The 20350-nt window shown below is 52.8% G+C and overlaps 1 protein-coding gene across 2 annotated transcripts in view; it reads left to right on the plus strand.

Moving 5' to 3' along the window:
• LOC122368736 (calcium/calmodulin-dependent protein kinase type 1-like) overlaps positions 1–20350 on the plus strand; it is a 68884-nt gene that overhangs the window by 24894 nt on the left and 23640 nt on the right. For both annotated transcript variants that reach the window (XM_043342951.1, XM_043342950.1), the window contains exon 4: positions 6254–6392. In XM_043342951.1, the coding sequence (XP_043198886.1) occupies positions 6254–6392 (139 nt within the window). The remainder of the gene's footprint in view (positions 1–6253; positions 6393–20350) is intronic.

Genomic DNA, 20350 nt, shown 5'->3' on the forward strand with positions numbered 1-20350 from the left:
GACACATGTTTTATGGGTCATTTTACGCATAGAATTCAATAGGCACACTCAATAAGTGATATAGACCACCTCTGGATGAATTTGAGGTCGAGGTCAGGTCAAGGTCAGGTCAAGTGAGGTCAAATTTTGAAGTTGGTTGTTAAGGCCTAAAAAGGTGTCTATCTGATACAATTTTTCACGGCGAATCGAATGGTGCTATTTTTGTTTCCGTACGAGGTCTAGAACTTCCAAAAAAATCATTTTTCAAAATTTTTGTGTGTCATGACGTCATAAAATTTTGAATAACTCCCACATTTTTGAACTGATTCTTCTAAAAATTGGTATGTAGGTGCACATGGACCACTTCTCTGACATATATTCCGGTTTTTTCGATACACTCAAAATTTTGGATTTTATAATTATTTTTCCAAAAAGTCAGTTTTTTGAAAAAATTTGGGCCAAAATCCAAAATTTTCAAAAAACCGAGATAGCCATTTGATAGACAAAGTAGAATCACGTATAATCTTTTTTGTTACGTCTTGATTCCTTTAAAAATGAAGATGTTAGCGGCGTTTGAAATTTTGCCGTTTTTTAGGCGAAAATGGCGAACATGACGTCACTAAAACGTCAATTTCTCAAAAAGTTTCCGACGGATTTCGCTCCAACTTTCAGGGAACGTGTCAAATTGATGTATGATAAGGTACTGAAAGTTTGGCGTCGCTGGCGTAACGCGTTTAGAAGTTATTGGCGAAAAACGGGAGGGGGGCAGAATCTGCCCCCCCCCCCCCAGCGGGGCGCGGGTTAAAGTGTTCACGGGTGGTCGCATCCTTCGGCGTCTTTTGTGGCGCTTACGGCGCGACTGGCGCCTCGTCTGTGTGTTTTGCGCAGTTGTTAGGTAAGCGTACGACTACCGATGTCTCGTCGCCTGAGACACGAGTCCGAGTAGAGACCGTTTTTCTCTGACGCACAGAAGACAGATCACAGAGGGGATGCTGTTTTGTATCCGTTTTTGCCGCTGCCTTCCCTTCGCTCTACCATTACCGAAGGAATGGAGACGCTCGGTGGTCACGCCCTCCACAGCAGCCATCTGTGTCTAGTTACCTGCAGTCGAGACTCCCGTGGGCTGCATATCAGGCTGTCGGTCTCGGTGGGCTGCCGTCGATCCGTCTGCGGTAGATCGGCTCCACCCCGCGGTGGTGGTATCGGTGTCAGTGCCGACGACTCCGGCCCCGCAGCCAGCTACTGTGACGAGTCATCGCGCCAGCCCGTCCCCGCGGGGTCCGTCTGCAGAACACCTGTGGCGGCACAGCGCGGTACAGCCAAGTGGTTGAAGTTGTCTGTCCGATAACTTGTCTCCATGCTGTAGCTGTTTGAAGATGGTGCAATAAACTGTCGTTGATATTTATTGTCTGAGATATGAATAGCAATATCAGGCTAACTTTGACGGTATAAAACAAATATGAATTGTGCCACGTAGGTATGACGTAGGTAATATCTTTTTTGCGGATATGCAATGCGTTATAATCCCCAAATCTGATATTGTTATTGTTCATAGCTATTTTCTTCTGCTGTACGAGGTTATCCACCACTTGTCCACTTTTTAACCACCGAAGATGTTTCTATGTTGCTTTGAATAAATGCTCTTTTTTCGGCGTCTTGCGTTTTTGCTGCTTTTGCTGTCCTTCCTTCCCTATACCATTATACACCATCACGTATATTAACTTTTTGTTTCGTTCCCTCTCCTGATTCGCTTCCTCTATATATATCTGGCTGATCGGTCTCTGACTCTCTGCCCGTCCCGGATGCGCCACGCCCTTGGCTAATGGACACCCCTGACAAGCCGCTTGTGTACCGACTGCTACCGACGCGGTGCCCTTTCTTCGTCAAGAGGCACCAGCTAGTTCTTCCGGACGCTCCCGCCATGGACCATCTCATCGGATGGAGCGTCTTTTCCTGCATGTGTGCCCAGCGGAGGAGCAAAAAATCGGGAGGAGAATACCAGTGCCGCCGCCCGACCCATTTGGTAATGTAGCGCCGCCGCGCTGTGCCACAGACAGCAGGCACGACGGCAGACACCAATCAGTTCGGACGCAATGCAGCCGTCCGCCGGAACGGTGGCAGGCAATCCGCCCACGAAATACCGCCCGGACGTTCCTTTCAATCAGGCGGACAACAGTAGCGGCAACCGCCGCCGCCGGTCAGCGGGTATGGAATGGGGTCGTATCCATCGACCATCGATTGTCTGTGCTGTATGGGTCAGCCATAGTTGGACGAGTGATAGCTCCGAGTGGTGTGTGGCTACATCGGACTGACCTTGTGGGCCTCAAACACGGCTCAGTTGCCATCGAGGTCATAGGGTCTGTGATTGGAACGGTGAACAGTTCCACGGCACACCCGATGACCCTTTGTGAGTGCATGCACAACAGTAGCACGCTCCGTCAAAGCGCGGTTGGTTTATCACAACGGTGTCGCACGCCCCGTCAATCACGCCATTCTTGCATTTATTGCATTTGCCTGTCATGAGCTGATGGCAAACCGAACATGACTGCGAATGACACAGCGAATATTCAGCCGGCGCGGCCGACCCCGACCTATTTTGATGGTCTGTTTGACTCGGGTCACAGATCATGGTAACTATGAATACTTTCTCATTGAAGATCCGGCTGATGGCAATAAGTATTGAGTAGAATTTAACGCTCCACTCAGTTATCGGAAATGAAAGGTTATGCCGTCTCATCCGGTAAGAAGGATAGCGAATCCACGGCCCTCCGTCCACCGCCTATCTTGTTAACTTTCCGTCCACCATCCACCATCCACCGCCTACCGTCCACCGTCCACTGTCCACTGTCCACTGTCCACTGTCCACCTTCCACCTACCACCCTTCACCCTCCACCATCTACCGTCCACGTTGACCCATCCATCGTGAATCGCTTCCGACCGTGACCCATTGAGAGGTCAGCGCCGTTGGATGTGCGAGACCCACCAGTTGACGACTTTGTACAATCGAACCGACTAGCCCTGGCAGCTGAATTAAATCACCACCCCGGCCCTTTTGATGTCTGAGACTCGGAAAGTCATCTGGAACTTCCAATTGATGTCAGTAGGGAAGAACATCGATTTCTGTGCCGGTTGCGGCAGGAAGGCTATCCCTGGAATTGAGACGCGACGGACTTTCTGCCCGTTTGCTGATGAGAAATTCACTGAATACTGAGTGATGCAACCGCTGGTGCAGTGCGACACTGCGGTGGTCGCTCGCGTGCCCCGGAGGCTCGTAAAGTGCATAATTTTAGACAGCGACGATCATCACTGGTAACTGAATGTTTGCTGAACGTTCATCAAAGGACTTGTCATGACTGATGAAATGTTGAGCCAATGGTAGGTATAGCAGCAGCGTCAATTCGAGCACAGCTCTACATCCGTCACCAGCACATTTTCTGCGATATTCTTGATGGCTCACGCACTGACGACATTTCTATGTGCATCAGTTTGTAACTCGTTTTCTGATATCCTGAAGCCATGCTGCTCCTCGGTAAGGTCTTATGTAACACGTTCTGCTACTGCATCTTGAATCCCAGGCCCATCGCTGATGATCTCGCGGCGCACGAGGCTATCGCTACTTCCAGCAGCAGTCTCTCGTCTTTGTCCTGCTGTGCTCAACAAAGCGAACGCTCTTCGCACCCTGATCGCTGAGGAGATACCCGGCGCGACCAATGCGCCAGAGGCTCCGAAACAGACCGCCCACCGTTTGCCGACTCAGAAGCCATGTACTAGTCATCGTCATGATACCGAGCGAAGTTAGACGCCAATCATGGCTGCTTCGTGGGCTTTTGTCCCGGCGCGATCATGCATATGCAAGTCGCTGATGTGGACTGTGCTCTAGGGGAGCCATTCATGGTGTGACTTGCTGGGACAAAGGGTCAGCTTCGCAAAACAAAGGCGGGCAGGAGGATGTATGTGTAGTTACAGCCACGGTGCGAATGACGACTGAAGTGGTGTTCAGATGTTTGCTTAAATGTACTGCGTTGTGTTTTTGTGATTCACTGAAAGCTTTACACCTTTTGCCCCCTCAAACAGTGATTTCATGCTCAGGCAGGTAACAAAGAAAGCAAATATCCTGCTATGAAACAACATTGCAACTTCACTCGTACAAATTATGTCTTGGATTAAACCAAGATCCCCTGGTGACGTTGAAGCAATTCAACATCTCCGTCTGTTTCTTTTTTTAGCTCTGAAATCCTCCCCACCATGACATAATGTATGTGATGATTAATGCCGCTGAGACGCTTCCCCAGAAGACCAGTGGTCTCCTAATGGCTTCATTTCACATGCTTTAGAGCGGAGCTGGCCTCAGATCACTTTTTTGGTGGACTGGATTCTGGATGTCTTGATATCTAGGATAGGTATTTTGGGAGGGAATAGGTGTGCTAAGTCACCTTATGGTCACCAAGAGTCGTGGCAAAACTGGCGGAACTTCTTATAAATGGTTGGCAAACCGCTTTCAATTTATGAAAATCGCTTAATTTTCTATTACAAAGCAATTAGATTACATGAAATCGTATAGTTATAAATGAATCACATGCCATTGAATGGACCGAGTTAAGCTTCAGGGGACAAGCCGACATCTCTTCACATCTTTTGAGTCATTCATTTTCTTAATACCATCTACTCAGCTCTCCAAAGCAAAGTAAATTAACTCCGGGCTGGCTCGTATCACATTACTTCGCTGTCAAAAAATTATACCTTGAGCCGGGTCACAGACCTCATCAGTCGCCTCTGACCCGGAGCACATCCCCGAATCGATCACCGTTCGTGACGTCCTTCGAGCGAAGGTTCCTCCCACACGAGCTGCGGATGCTGTGACGGCCGCCTGAGCCGACTCAGTCGCAGACGATGATGTATCTGAGGCCATCCTTCCCGAGTCGCTGAGTGTGCTGCCCCGCGGCGCAAAATGTCATACTAGCCGAGCTGAGCGGGCTTGGGAGGAAATGGTGACGTTACTTCTCTCCGAAATGAATGATAGAGCTTGAACTTTAAAGTCTAGAATCGGGGTATTGCTCTATTTGTCGAGATGTGAGGCGGTGTGGTCAGCATTTCTTCTCAAACTTGTCCATGAGTTGAGTAAGTCTTGCTCTGGGCTTGTGCCCCGACGAGTGACGAGGGTGGATTGCCGCTCTTCGATGCGACCCCGTACTATTAAGCTTGCTCCGGCGACTAAGTTATGTGTGCTCGTCTCTTTCCTAAGCGACCAAAAGGAGTCTCCTGGATGGACATGTGGAACATGACTTGGCGTCGATCGACCGAGGTGAAATGTCAAAAATGATGGGACGACCATCGGGCGGGTCGTTGCAGGCCTGAGGCAGGCTTTATGGGCCCGCATTGTGCTGTTTCCTCTGGCGTGGATTTGAAGGGAGCAGATGTCTGAACGTAGATAGACGATAACGGCGCCAATGGGAGACTGCTGGCACGGATATGTCTTGATTATGGGCTCTCACAGACGATACAGCATGACATATCTGCTAATAACCCAATATGATCTCAAGACTTGTTTTATAACTGCCCTAATAAATTACGACGCTGAAGAATTATGTGCTCTAGTTTCCTTTACTGATGCTATCTTACGAAATGCAAATAATGACTGATGCCCCGCAATCTCAATTACACTGTGGTCAGCATGTAACCTGTAAAGAACACACCACACCAAGCATTATTTTGCACAACTGCGCCTCGGTCACCTCGACAAGTCAATGATAAGCACTCACCGGACGAACTGACGGCGTATTCACACGCGCCCGGACAGCCGGGACCAACATGCAAAACGGAGCGATTAGTGTGCCTCTGAACGGATCATTAGGGCCGGTCACGCGGCCAGGCGCCGACAGTGAACGCTCCTCCCCCCGGCCGCGGCAGCCATTTGTCAGGGACCGGCTATCGCAGCCGATCACTGGTGCCGCAGCCAGTGATCATAAATCGCCACAGACATTGCCAGACATACCCGGTGTGACCGCCGCTTTCATTAGTGATGTCAGCAAACAAAACTGCCGATGGCCGACCCGGGCATGGGGGGAAGTGTATGTCCGGGGGACATGCTAATGTCGCATATTGCCTCAATAAACCTAACTAAATTTACACAGAACCCATACAATCCGATCAGTTTCAAGCGTGTTCCACCTCGGCATCAATCATTCGCCGTCATTCCACCTCATTGCCCTCCCGGTGATCTAAATTTGACCTCTGACCTGCCGTGACCTGACCTGACCTCTGTGACCTTCACAGCGTGACCGGCGGCGAGCTGTTTGACCGGATCGTGGAGAAGGGCTCCTACACGGAGAAGGACGCCTCCAACCTGATCCGGCAGGTGCTGGCCGCCGTGGACTTTATGCACGAGCAGGGCGTCGTGCATCGTGATCTCAAGGTCAGTCAAAGGTCATCGGTGGGTCACACGGGGTCAGCGTGGGTTGAGGGTGTCACTGTGAGAGTTTGTGGATAAAATCAGGCTTTTGCAAATACTGGTCCTCGCTGGAATGATGGAGTATTGGTTTCGAGTCAAAACTATTGCGTGTTTCGTGGGATCAAGGTGTGGCCTGCAAACTATTTTTTGTATATGAATATTAATATGGGATAGTCATCAAACATCCTTTATTAGGAACAGTTTGACATTGTTGATGGCGTGCTTAAGCGTGGAATTGCATGAAGCTTACCTTACAGTGCTGAATTTTCCTTTTTAGATAGGTCTGACACTGAATTTACGAGTTGTAAATGACAGCATTGTCACCAATTAATGTTCATATCTGTCACTATGGAAGGATCCGTGTTGAGTGGTTTGTTCAGAATTTCTGTCGCGATATATTTGAGCGACCTGTAGTGGTGTGCGACAGGAATCAGCATACCCATAATATTCCGTATTTGGATCACGGACGTATAAATAAACGTTTATTTATATGTCCCGTGATTTGGATGGACAGCAAGCGTAGGTACACATAAGTGTTTTACATGTTGGCTCCTACTGTATAAGAATGTGGAAAGGCATGTGGTTTGTTCATACTTACTCTTACATAAGAATTTCTAGTTGCTAAATCGTGTAAAGAAGTGCAACATTTCCAGCAAATAGGTTTTTCGATGTTCGTATCATATGTAGTCGCCATCATATGTCAGCATCTGCGAAAAATATCCCAATGTCAGTCCTCTCCAGTTAACTGCCAGTCAATTCAAGTTAATACCAGGCTTCCTCGTGCGACATTGTGGTGCGGGCTGACCCACAGTGTTGCGTTGTCTCTATTCAAGGGAAAACTGGCTATCTCCCAACATGGGACTTTGCCGATGGTCGCCCGCACGCCACCGAATCCCGCCACCGGGTTTTCCGGTCTACATAGGTCGTTTCCGTTGATAGTTGCCCGCATGCTCCCTGGAGCGGGGCTATCCCCGGCTTTACGGCACTGAAAGGGCACGTCAGTTCAGGCTCTTGAGAGCGATGTCGGTGTTAGATAACAGCACTGATTTGTTGGTCGTGAGAAGAGGGCTGCGATATATGCTTCCATACAATTTCGTCTCAAAATGCAATGGTTTTATTTGGAGGTAACATGTTCTTCTGATTTGATCTGTGATCAAATGTCTGCTTAAGCTGGCAAGCATCCCAAACGAGTTCCATGCTGTCCAAACACCATAAACTGATTGAACAAATGTGATCTTGTAGATGAGCCGGTACCATGTTTCTTATGAACTGAATCGAGCCAGTACCATACGTGTCCAAAATATCCCACGAAATAACTGTGCGCAAATTTCTGTGAAAGTAGTTGTGGTGGTGTGCATCCCCAGTCTGTACCTGGGGTTTGCATCTCTACGACCGTGTGTGCCCTCGGGGCACGGTCCGGCGGCGGCTCCCGGCCGGACCGTGCGGGGCCGCGTCAGTCTCTACTGGGTCCGCGCCACGCTCGCTCGCTGTGAACAATACACCTGCACCGGTTCAGAGGCGTCATCACATGGCGCAGCCGGCAGGGTCGTGAACGTGCGATTACCAGTGCAAGTGTGACAGGGCGACGTGCATAATTATTGTGCATTTTCGACCCAGCAATGGGGGACTCTGACGCCGACAGCGTAGCGGATGCGTCTCGGGAGCCGGATGCGTCTCGGGAGCCGGCCGCTTCCGTCGCGGTTCGGGCTGCCGCGCCGCGGCAGCGGGCCGGCCGCGGTCGTGCGTCCCGCAGCGCGCCGGCCCCGTGGGCGGGCCGAGTACGAGCACCGGACAGCCTGGACCTCTCCACGGACCGGGGTGAGTCTTTCCTGGTTTGGAGAGAAAGCTGGGAGGACTACGTGCTCCTGACCGGCTTGATAGACGCTGAACCTGACATTCAGCTGGCTGCCCTGAAAAATGTCATGACCCCGGAGAGTCGCCGCGTCCTGAGGAACCTGGAGCTGACCGAGGTCCAGCGTGCCGATCCCGAGGTTGTACTGGACGCGCTGGAGCGTTTCGCAGTGGGCCAAGTAAACGAGGTTATCGAAAGGAAGAGGTTTAACGAAAGGTTTCAGGCTGAAGGGGAGGTCTTTGATGATTTTCTAACCTCCCTGCGTGAATTGTCTCGTGCTTGCAAATTTTGTGACGCGTGTAATGATTCGCTAATCAGGGATAGGATTGTGATGGGTCTGAGATCAGCGGAGACCGTCAAACGTCTCTGCGCCGTCCAAAACCTCTCGCTGTCGCATGCCATCGCTGTTTGCAGGGCTGACGAGGCGGCCGCCAGAGACGCCGTGGAGCTGCGGGCAGGCGGACTCGCCCGGGCCGCCGCCCACCGAGTGGACGCCGCCGAGCGCCACCGAGCGCCGCCGAGCGCTGGACCGAGGCGGCGCGACGGCGGCTGGTGCGCTGCGTGCGGCCGGCGACGTCACCGGATGGGAGACGCGTGTCCGGCCCGGGGTCAGCGCTGTCGCAGCTGCCGTCAGCTGGACCACTTCGCGGCAGTTTGCCCCGACGCATCCGGCGACTACGATGACCGCCGACCGACCACGTCGTACGAGCGCCGCCGGCTGGCCCCGTCTCGGCCGCGGAGCTCGCCACCTGGGCGGAGCTACAGGCCCGACCCGTACCGCTCGTCGTCGAGATCGCCGTCCCCGTCGCTGGACACGCGGCGATCGCAACGGCGCCAGCCGTGGCGCGGCACCCGGGTCCGCTTCCAGTCGTCGGAGGGCAGCAGTGACCGGAGCCCGGACGGTGCGGCGCGGCGACCGGCCGCGTCGGCCATCATCGCGGTCGCTTCGGTGCAGAGCGCCCCCCGCGTGCGCCTGGATGTCACGGCGCAGCGCCGCGCCTCGGTACTCGCGCTGCCTGACACCGGGGCTGACATCTGCGTCGGAGGACTCGACTTCTTGAAGGAGATGGACGAGTACCCGGAGAACCTGCTCCCCCCGGAGCAGCATCCTCGGACAGCCAACGGCGAGACGGTCAAGTCGCTGGGAGTCCTGCCGGTCTCGCTGAATCTCGGCCGCGTCTCGGTGCAGGAGTCGGTGCACATCCTGGAGGGCGTCAGCGGCCTGCTGCTCTCCTGGAAGGCCGTGAAGGGACTTGACATCATTCCAGCCGGTTATCCGCAGCAGATAACCGCCGATCTACCGGAACCCGCCTCTGGCTCTCGCACCAGGGACGCACCAGACCGCCCTCGGCCGGGGCCAGCGCGGCATCGGCACCGGTCTCGCGCCGCGCTGCCCGACGGTGGCACGTCATCGGACTGCGTGGCGGCGGTGTCGCGCGACGGCGCTGCCGGAGAGGCGACCGCGGCGACACCTGTCGAGCGGCATGGCAGCAGCCTTCCGACCGGTGCACCTGCATCTGAAGACGGGTCAGCAGAGCCGCCTGTGGACCAGGGAGGCTCCTTCCCGGACATCACGTCCGAGTTCCCCACCGTGTTCGACGGCCACATCAGAGTCATGCCGGGGGAGCAGTTCAAGATTCACCTCAGGGAGGAAGCCGTGCCGTTCCGCGTGTCGAGCCCACGACGAGTGCCCCTCTCACTCCGCACGCCGCTGAAGGACGAGTTGCAAAAGCTGGTGTCCGAGGGCATCATCGTGCCCGTCACGGAGCCGACTGAGTGGTGTGCACCGATCGTCGTTGAACCGAAGAAGGAGGGAGGAATCAGGCTGTGCGTGGACCTGTCTCGCCTGAACAAGTTCGTCCGCACCGAGCAGTACCAGGCACCCACCCCGCTGGAGGAAGTTGCCTCTATAGCGAGCTCGGAGGCGAAGTGGTTCACCGTCTTCGACGCGGCAAAGGGCTACCACCAGTGCCCTCTTCATCAGGACAGCGTGCTGAAGACGACGTTCATCACGCCGTTCGGCCGGTACGCGTTTTTACGCGCGCCGTACGGGGTCAGCTCGATAGCTGACCACTACAACAGGCGCATGGACGAGGCGTTCTCCGGCCTCACCGGCTACAAGAAGATCGTGGATGACGTCGTGGTCTACAGTCGGACCAGGGAGGACCACATCCGTGACGTCCGTCGCTTCATGGAGCGCTGCGAGGAGAGGGGTATCTCCCTGAACCGGCGGAAGCTGCAGCTGGCCCAACAGAAGGTGAAATTCGCCGGCTTCATCATATCGGCGGACGGCTACGAGCCCGACCCTCAGCTGACGTCGGCCATCTCGTCGTTCCCGACACCGAAGAACATCTCTGAGCTCCGAAGTTTCTTCGGCCTCGCCAACCAGGTCGCCCCATTCGTCGACGAGCTCTCGGAGCTCCTCCTGCCTCTCAGGCCGCTGCTCAGCACCCGAAACGAGTTCGTCTGGGACGAGCAGCAAGAACAGGCGTTCATATCAGCCAAGAAAGCGCTGACATCAGTTCCGAACCTGGCCTACTTCGACCCCAGACGACCAACCTCGCTCTCGTCCGACGCCAGCCGCCTCAAGGGATTCGGCTTCCTCCTACGGCAGCAGCAGGAGGACGGCAGCTGGCGGGTTATCCAGGCGGGATCGCGATTCCTGTCTTCAGCGGAGTCCCGATACGCCACCATCGAGTTGGAAGCCACTGCCGTGGTATGGGCCATGAAGAAATGTCACATCTTTCTCTCCGGACTGACGAGCTTCACGATATTCGTCGACCACAAGCCGCTCGTCCCCATCATCAACGGCAAGACTCTCGACGAGATCGAGAACCCGAGACTACAGAGACTGAAGTTGAAGATGGCATACTACGGACCATTCGTAGCCAGCTGGGTGCCAGGATCCCAGCACAAGGCGGCAGACGCTCTCTCCAGGAGCCCCACCCAACCAGCAGCTGCTGATGACGAATGTGGGGAAGACGACGACGCACCTGCCCTCCAGAGCGTCTTGGTAGCTGAGCTTCGAGCGTGCGACACCGACATCATGCTGGACCGGGTGGAGCGTGCGACGTCAGAGGACCCCGAGCTCCAGATGCTCAGAGACATCATCTCCACCGGCTTTCCGGCATCCAGAGCGGAGCTTGCGGAACCCCTCCGGAAGTACTGGCCGGTGCACGACCGACTGTCGGTGGAGGGCGGCATCATCTTATGCGGCATGCGCATCCTGGTGCCGCTATCCCTCCGTAGATCCACCTTAGCGTCTCTCCATGCGAGTCACCTCGGGAAGGAGAAGACCAAGGAGCGAGCTCGGCGGGTGGTCTACTGGCCGGGAATGGACGCCGCCATCGACGACGTCACCAGAGGATGCAGTAGGTGTCAGCAAGAGCTGCCATCCCAGCCGAGGGAGACCATGCTGCATCATGAGCCTGCCGCCAGGCCGTTCCAGGTCCTGGACATGGACTTCGCAGACCACGTAGGAGGCAAGTACCTCGTCGTCGTTGACGGCTACTCTGGGTGGAAGTTCATCGAATCTACGGGCACCCGGTCTGACACCAAAAACGTAATCAAAGTAATGCTTAAGATTTTCAGTGAGGTCGGTGTGCCAGAACTTGTCAGAACCGACGGGGCCCTCTGCTTCACGTCGCTTCAGTTCAGCACGTTCTTGAGCAACTGGGGCGTTCTGCATCGCACATCATCCCCACACTACCCCCGATCTAACGGCCTGGCCGAGTCTGCCGTTAAATCTGCAAAAAAGCTTCTCAGGCGATGCTGGGACGACGGCAGAGGACGGCTCAACGAAGAGGAGTGGACGCGGGGCCTGCTTCAGCAGCGGAACACGCCGGGCGTCAGCGGGAAGTTGCCCGCCGAGATCGTCTACGGCCGGCCACTGAGGGACGACCTGCCCACGCACCCGTCGCACTTCAAACCATCGGCGCGCTCGCAGCGGGCGAGTGGAGGCGGAGCCCAGCAGCGGAGGGGGACGCCACCGCACCAGACTGTGGACTGCGACGATCGCCGCGAGTCACGCCGCTGCGCCGCCAAACGGTGGTACGACCAGCATGCCCACGACCTGCCCGAGTTCCCCGTCGGGACTCGCGTCCGTGTGCAGGACGTCAGGACAAAACGATGGGACAGGTGCGGCGTGGTGACGTCGGTCGGCCCCCACCGACGCTACAGTGTACGCTTCGACGATGGAGGGGAGGTGGATCGGAACAGATGCCACCTGCGCAGGCGGCACGCTCTGTGCCCGGTGCCCGGAGTGGAGCCTCCTGGGAGAGCCGGCCCGCGTGTCGTCACACAACCGGACACTGGTCGGATGAGTCGTGACCATGCATCTGCGAGCGAATCGCGCGCCTCCACACGGCCGGATCGCGCGCCGCGCACTGAGCCGCCGACTGTCCGCCGATCCACCCGTGTGCGGAAGCCGGTGCGTCGGCTCATAGAGGAGATGTGATGGTGTACTACGTTTCTTGTTATTTTCGCTATTGTGTTATGATTCCGTTCTTTTCGTTATACCTCGAGCGCGATGGGGGCTTAAGGGGGGAGATGTGGTGGTGTGCATCCCCAGTCTGTACCTGGGGTTTGCATCTCTACGACCGTGTGTGCCCTCGGGGCACGGTCCGGCGGCGGCTCCCGGCCGGACCGTGCGGGGCCGCGTCAGTCTCTACTGGGTCCGCGCCACGCTCGCTCGCTGTGAACAATACACCTGCACCGGTTCAGAGGCGTCATCACAGTAGTAATTTCCTTTTCAGTGTTTACTTCTGTTTTGGCAGCAGACAGTACTTGGTGTGGCTTCGTCTTTCCTAACGCGGTAGAAATCTGCAACAAAAACATCAACCAGCGAATGCGAACACCATTTTTTTTAGTCTTTGTTGTCTTCGCATTGACACATTTGTCATCGACAAACGGCTTACATCCGCAATTACCGCGAAGTTATTGTTATGTTGTTGTAGTTGCTAACGAGATTATGTACAAAGTTCGTCCATCAGTCCGCTGGAATTGCCGAGTACCGTTTTCCAGCTGGTTTGGTATTTGCTGTATCCATTAATGAACAATTAGCCACAGACCTTACTAATACAAAGCTGGATAGCGATATGTCACACAGAGTTGTCCAAATTCAGCCTTGACCTGACTTTCATGTGTCTCATGTAAGCCTTCAGGGTCCACACATCTGAATATTTTTTTTCGATATTTTTTTTTTTAAACATTCCCTCAATCTTTTTTCGATCGGTTTTGATATTTGTCGATGTGTCTTTGTCCTGTGGTCTTACGCCGAAACGATCTTGGCTTCATGAATGCAATTTATGCATGATCAGATTTGATGTTTGAGGTTTATTTATGTTAATGAGGCTACACGTTTGTTTCGGGCATAGCGTAACCCCAACCCGTATCCGTATCCGCTCTTCTGTTTACTTCTTGCTGCTCAGAAGTATGTGTCCTTTGATTCGTCCATCATTTAGGATGTGATCTGTAGCATTGCAGGTTCAGATACAACTGTAAATGGAGATGAGCTGTAGATGAACTGAAAACGTTATGCAAATGCTGCCTTGAATCCGTCTCAGGCTGGGTTTTCCGCCGGTTAATCCCAGGCTAGGCCACCCCAGTTTGCCGAGCAAAGCCAGGCTGAACTGTTACGGCGTATTTATCTTAGCTGAACAGCAGACCTCGATGCCCCGTGGCGGATCATCCCTGTTTTTCCCTGGCTGGCACATTGGTATGTTTGTCTCGGTCCCGGATCACTGGCCTGATTGTCCGGCACCACCACTGCGCTGGTTTACCACTAACCTGTTTGTCCCAGACCCGTTTGTTCCTGACCTGTTTGTCCCATACATATTTGTCTTACGCCTGTTTGCTGCTGACCTATTTGTCAGCCAAACCACTGACCTGTTTGTCCCGGACCTGTTTGTCAGTTGGACCGCTGCTGACCTGTTTCTCCTATACCTGTTTGTCCTGGACCACTGAACTGTTTGTCCAGGACCTGTTCGTCGCAGACATGTTTGTCCCATGCCTGTTTTGTTCCGAACCACTGACATGTCTGTCCCGGACACGGTGACCTGTTTCTTCTACACCTGTTTGTCCCGGATCTGTTTGTCCCGGACCGCTGACCCGTTTCTCCTATACCTGTTTCTCCTATACCTGTTTCTCCTATACCTGTTTGTCCCAGACTTGTTTGTCGGCCGGACGCGATGCCGGCTCGTCCCGATCGGTGGCGGCCGCGCGCGACATCGATTTGTACGGCGCGCCCGGTGGGCCGTCGCGATGCCGGCCAAGAATAGCTGTCGTTCGGGTCTCTCGCTCCATTGTGCGCATCATTGTCGTGCCGGGGTGCCTCAGGGCTCTGCATTGTGCGCGGGCGGACGGCGGGCCGGGCCGGGCCGTGTCAGCTCGGTGGCTCTGGTCAGCGCTCTGCGTCTGTCCGTGACGGGGAGATAGCCTGTGAAAGGAGGGGGTTTCGAGGTTCCGGTGGTAGAAATGCCGGTGAATGGTTTGCCGTGGTATCAGAAACGCCAGTCAGGCGATGCTGGGGTGGTGAAGTGCACAGTGGGTAAATATGGGCGCGGGTGGAGGAAAAATTGGACAAAAAATGCAAGCTGTATTTGTTTGCATCGTTTGCTGCACGTGTTCTTATGACGCTGTTTTACCATGTAACCGGAAACAGCTTAGGAAGGAATTTCATTTCCAGGGAAGGCTGAATCGACTACGGATTGCATAAAATGCGGTCTGTAGTCTGTGTAGAATGCCTTTTCCCTGAAGCATCGCGCTCAATCATTGTATTTCAGTTCAGTGAAGCTGATGTGCTGATCACCTTGGTTGTATTAGTATACTGGGCTGGTACTGTATTATTTTCATTGGAGTCTTTAACATTTTATGATCGCTTTAATAAAACACCCGGTTATCAGTAACATGAACATTGAAAAGTGCGCACATTTCGGCCACCCTGGACTTCTGGGTAGCGCCGACGCTGATCAGATGTCGTCCGTCGAAAGCCGTTATTTCTGCCCTCCTGCTGCGCTAACTAAAAGACCAGCACGCCGGTCGATCGGTATCCCGCACTCGGCCCTGATGAGACCACGCCGGCCAGACATCCATATAGATTCGTCCCTCATTGGCGCTGGTGACGCACCGCAGGCTGGACATTGCGCTATTTTGGGCGGCGCCAGGGGCGGGGCTAGAGAAAGCAATAGCTGCTCTTATAATTCATCAGCTAACATTGAGTTACCATGTTTTCCAAAAAATATGCCTTTAGAAGACACATATATTGGTGAAAACACAATTGAACCGGCTCGCAATACCCCAGCTGGCTTATGTCGGCCCCATTTTGTTTTAATCCCCAAGTCTTTTTTTTTAGGACGCCAGCATTTTTGTTAACATAAAACTTTATTTTATCAAATGAAAGCTACCATATCATCATTGGCTGGATGCGCCCCTGTCCAGCTCGGCCGTTCTCTGGAACCTTCGGTCGCAGATCCGTCATCCATCATCGTCCACAGCATTGCGTGTGGTGGTCTCTGGAATCCCGAGATGATGTTTCGGGGCAGGGCCGGACCGTTGTCAGAAATACCTAGATTGAGTAGCATGTCGCTCATTTCTGACGTTAGCGTAGCAGTGGGTCTTTACGCTTTCATTGGCGCGCTTATGGATTATTCCAAGGTCCAGTCGATATCTGTACGTGGAATTAGCTGTTAATCCGACTGTTGAGCTATTCTTGAGTACGAGTCGCTGGTAGGTCAGTTTGGATCAATTTGTCTGTGCTATTTCTGCAGTGAAATGTACTCCAAATGAGGTCTTTCATTGGCATTCCAGCGTACCTTGTCTGGTCTATTTCCATGCTCCTTTAGCTGTGATGCACCGGTTTCATTATTTCATATTTCTGCCCCCATAGAAGTAATCGTTGAATTCACCGGTCACGGGCCATCCGTTATGAATTAATACACGACCAACTACTCAATGACCGTTCAGATCAGCAGGAAACGGAAGTGACTCATCGCCCCGCACCGACTCGGAAATCTTCCCGATAGAAGCCATCCCGGTCTGATAGGACGCTTGGCACCCCAGCTAGCACCACATCCCGATCCAGGCTATATGTGATGAGGCATACCGTTAAAAATCCTTCCATCGGCCGCCTGGCTCCGTCGCCAGCGTTGATCCGGAGAAGACGACTCTTCCATCGTCGCTGCGCCGCGCCGGAGCGTCGCAGCCGCCTCGTCAGGGCTTCGTCAGCGCTGGCTGCCCTGAGACGGAAGTTGTTGGCCATCAGAAGGCAGCGCGGGTCTCGGCCGGATACCAGCATCATTTGGCTGCGCCCGAGCCGACCGAAGCGTGCCAGGGCGACCTTTGGACTGTCGAGGTGACCCAGTGACGCTCGATGAAGCAGGGAGGTGCACTGGAGCAAGTCAGAAGACGGGAGAGCGTCTAATCAAGATGGCGGAGCGACTAATGAGTAATGAAGATGGCGAGGTGCGCTGTGACATTTCAGTTTTATTACAAGTTCGATCCTTTTGAATCTTGTGCTTGATGCGGATGTCATTGCAAGCTTCTACGAAATGCTGAGTTTGATGAGCTGGGTAGAAATATGGAAGGTAAGTTAAAGGCATAGCAAGAGCTGCAACTTGGAAGCTGCTTCAATAAACCATTGCGAAAGTTTATGTTCTCCCTCGCAATTTTCGAAATTGATCGCTCCACAACTAAAGTAAACGGCATCATTTGGTCGAGGTTCGCCGGTTCGCTAGGTTCGCCGGTAGGAATGTAGCTTTTTGTTATCCGGCTATTGGCTCACAATCACTTTAAGCGTATTTTTGAAACTCCTGTGTCGGCGTTAAGGAACTTGTAACGATTACTTTCGTTCTGACCTGACTTTGATCACGAGTGATTGTAAAGTTGTTTTCTCTGGAAATTTGTTTTTATTGAAATCGATGAACGATAGGAGTTTCGTGATTAACTATGACGACGTTTTTTACGAGCTTCTTATGCTGTATTGTCAAGCTAAATTTGACTCAACAGATCAGTTTCTAATATATTTCGAACTGTTGACAGTCACAGCGCACTGCGCTAGGTTCGCCGCTCTTCGGAGCGTGGCGAAAGCGCCGCCACCGTCACATGTCTGACGAATTGCGTCACTAGCTGTCGCTCGCCCCGGGCCAGTGAGGTAATTTGGGGCTGCGACGGGGATCCGTTGGCCCTTGGAAGGTCCGTGGGTAATGGCTCGGTGGGAGATTACTGGTAGGAACGTGCGGTTCGGCCCGTGAAAGTGGAGAGAATGACTGGTGGGTGGGCTTGTTTGGAGCGAACAGGTGGCTTTCTGTCTAGACTGTGGTGAATTCAGGCCGCACTGTGTAACTGCAGGTGCCTTCAGTTCCAGGTTGTGTGCTGGCTTCATACAGTCTAGTTTAAGTGTGCAAGTGGCCATGTGTCTAGAAAGCGAATTAATAAAAAAGAAAGGTTTTGGGAGCTCAGACACGATACGATTTGTCGTTGCTCACGATTCTTTGCATGATCCGTGTTTGTAGTTGTTTTAGTAGTCGAAACAGACATACGAAACATTTGTATTGCATAAATCCCAAGAACTCAGGCTACTCGTCAACTGCAATTTGATTTGTATTGCGTCGATTGTCATTTTTTTCTCATAAGTTTTTTAAATTTTGATTTGCCAATTATCTCATCATCTCAACGTTTCCGTTTTATTTTTGATCGGCGGGACGGTTGTTCGTCCTCATCTGTCATTGTCGGGGAGGGGCGGGGTCAGGCCGGGTCGCGAAGGTCACAAGGTCACGAGAGGAGACGGGGCGTGTCCGGCCCGGTCGGTGGCGCCACATGGTCGCCCGCCATGGCCACTCGTCGCCCTCGCTCTCCTGAATACGAGCAAATTTGCATCGGCTATCACCCGTGCCTGAATTACGGCCCGTCATCGAGTTTGAACGACGAGCGCGGCCGGCCCCGTTCGGGAATCATCAGAAATGTGACATGGTGGCCAGGGAACGATTGGACCTGCCCAGTGGGAGCTTTGGGGACGGCTGCATGCGGCTGCTATGGGTGACATGGGATCGGTTTGACATTTACTGTGGCAGGAGCGGGGATGAGTTGAATTTAGGGGTGGGAACGACTGGATGTCTTGTTTGAAATTGGAGGTAATTCCTGTTACTGGAGTGTTATAAGTAAGGGATCCGCGGACTCCATTGATGATTGCTAGTGGGATGATCGAATGGGATGACTGGTAAAAATATTAACTCTTGAAGACTGTTGGAGGCATTCTGGGATAGTGAGCTGAAAAGCTGTTCGGCTTTGATGATGCCACATTATGGCAAGGAAGACGGTAGTTGTAGTTTTTTTACAGAGCCTTTGACCGCGGTGCAATTATTTACCACAACATCCAGAAAGCTATTCACTAGAACAAAGCACGTCAAGAATTGAACGTTTAATGTTTCCCAATGAATAGCACAAAAAGTAAGCAACAACTAACAATGAGACCAATCTAAAAGGGGAAAGTAAGTATTATGAGAATCAGTACCTCTTTTTATACCTATCCCTGGAATAAGAGTGGATAATGTTTTAAGAAAAATTTTATCGTTTGCCACCTTGTGTTGCTTCGAACATTGCCGACCTTGTTTGGAGATACTGACAATGTGGTACAGTCGTGTGCAGTTTTTTCCAAACAGAACACCATCAGGCAGGGCCCACAGCCATTGTAGCCGTCACGGGTCGTGTGACCGTTCCGTGACGGCCGTGACATTATGTGATAGTCCGTGACGTGCGGCGGCCGGCGGGAGGCCGTGACGGAGTACCGTGACGGCGAGTCACCGTCAGCTCGAGGCGTTAACCGCCTCCAGTGCTGTCACGGATGGAAAGTTTATGGCGCTTACAGATGTCACGGTCTTACAAATGTTTCGGAATAATACTCATTTGCCAATTGCATCTACATACAGTAAGCAAGGCAATAACTTACTTTTATTAATCACCTTAAATCCCCGAATAGCAGATGTGCGGACGCCTGATTACATGTTTGTGCTATTCCTCCTCAGGCTATTTGAAAGTGAGAACCGCTTCCATATAGGTGCTTGCATTTGCATACATGTAGGTGCAATTGTGCAATATGCATGTTATCGAAGCATAAACTCTGAAGAGTAATAATGCTGCTCAAGCACGATCATTTATCAAACGCTGGCACGTCGGTGGGATTTGCTGCAGTGGCTCTGACGAGGTGCGGTAAATGATAGTGCTGCTTGGGAGGCCGCTATCGCGGCAGCCGTGATCTGCCTGCCGCCTAGGCCAGCCGGGAGCACGGTGAGCCCAGCTGAGCTATTGCCGACAGAGGAGCTTCTGAGAACCTGTCTGCCTTTGGGATTTGTGGTGGAGCTCGTGGGCGTCTGGAAACGAGCACGGCTTGCGCTAATCGAGATCGTGAAGAGCTCAGTCAGATCAACAGGGAAGAATCCGGTGCTCCAGTGTGGGTGTGTGAGGTGGATGTGGGTGGCTTTAACAGTCTGTTTTGCAGCTTACGAACATACCTTTAATGTGGATATTTGATCTTATTACGGCAAAGCTATCTTTACCTATCTTTGTCCCCACTATCGCCCCCATAAACCGTGCTATTGAATTTGCTACAACAGTTGATACGATGCCTCTCAGAGGACCTCGACACGTTTATGATCATGTTGAAGTGTTCAGTTCAGCGCCAATTTGCCTGTCCCTTGCCAGTCTTCCACCTGACAAATGCTTGATAAGCCCAAATTTTCAGTTGTCGAAGAGTCTATTGTGAATTTTGGATACGTGTTACCCCTAGTTTTCTTTTTTTTATTAGCGTAAAGACACTCGCTTTCCAACTGGCGTCGTAAGCACTTGGATGGTAGACGCTTCTAGCAACGAACTCCCGTCTGGCCGGATTTTTGGACTGGTTTGGTCACGCCAGAAGTCAACTCGTGCCCGTTCGTGGTTTCCGGCTCATAACTTTGACACCCGCAACTTGTCGTTCGTGATTCTTCGGCCCTTTGTGTCGAGCGGAGCAGGCAGACTGGTGAAACCGGATTCCATCCGATGTTTTGGGTCCTAAAAGCTTCTCTGCCATTGTCCTCAA

This window comes from Amphibalanus amphitrite, unplaced genomic scaffold (assembly GCF_019059575.1).
Source record: "Amphibalanus amphitrite isolate SeventyFive unplaced genomic scaffold, NRLGWU_Aamphi_draft 000972F_arrow, whole genome shotgun sequence".
NCBI lineage: Eukaryota > Metazoa > Arthropoda > Thecostraca > Balanomorpha > Balanidae > Amphibalanus > Amphibalanus amphitrite.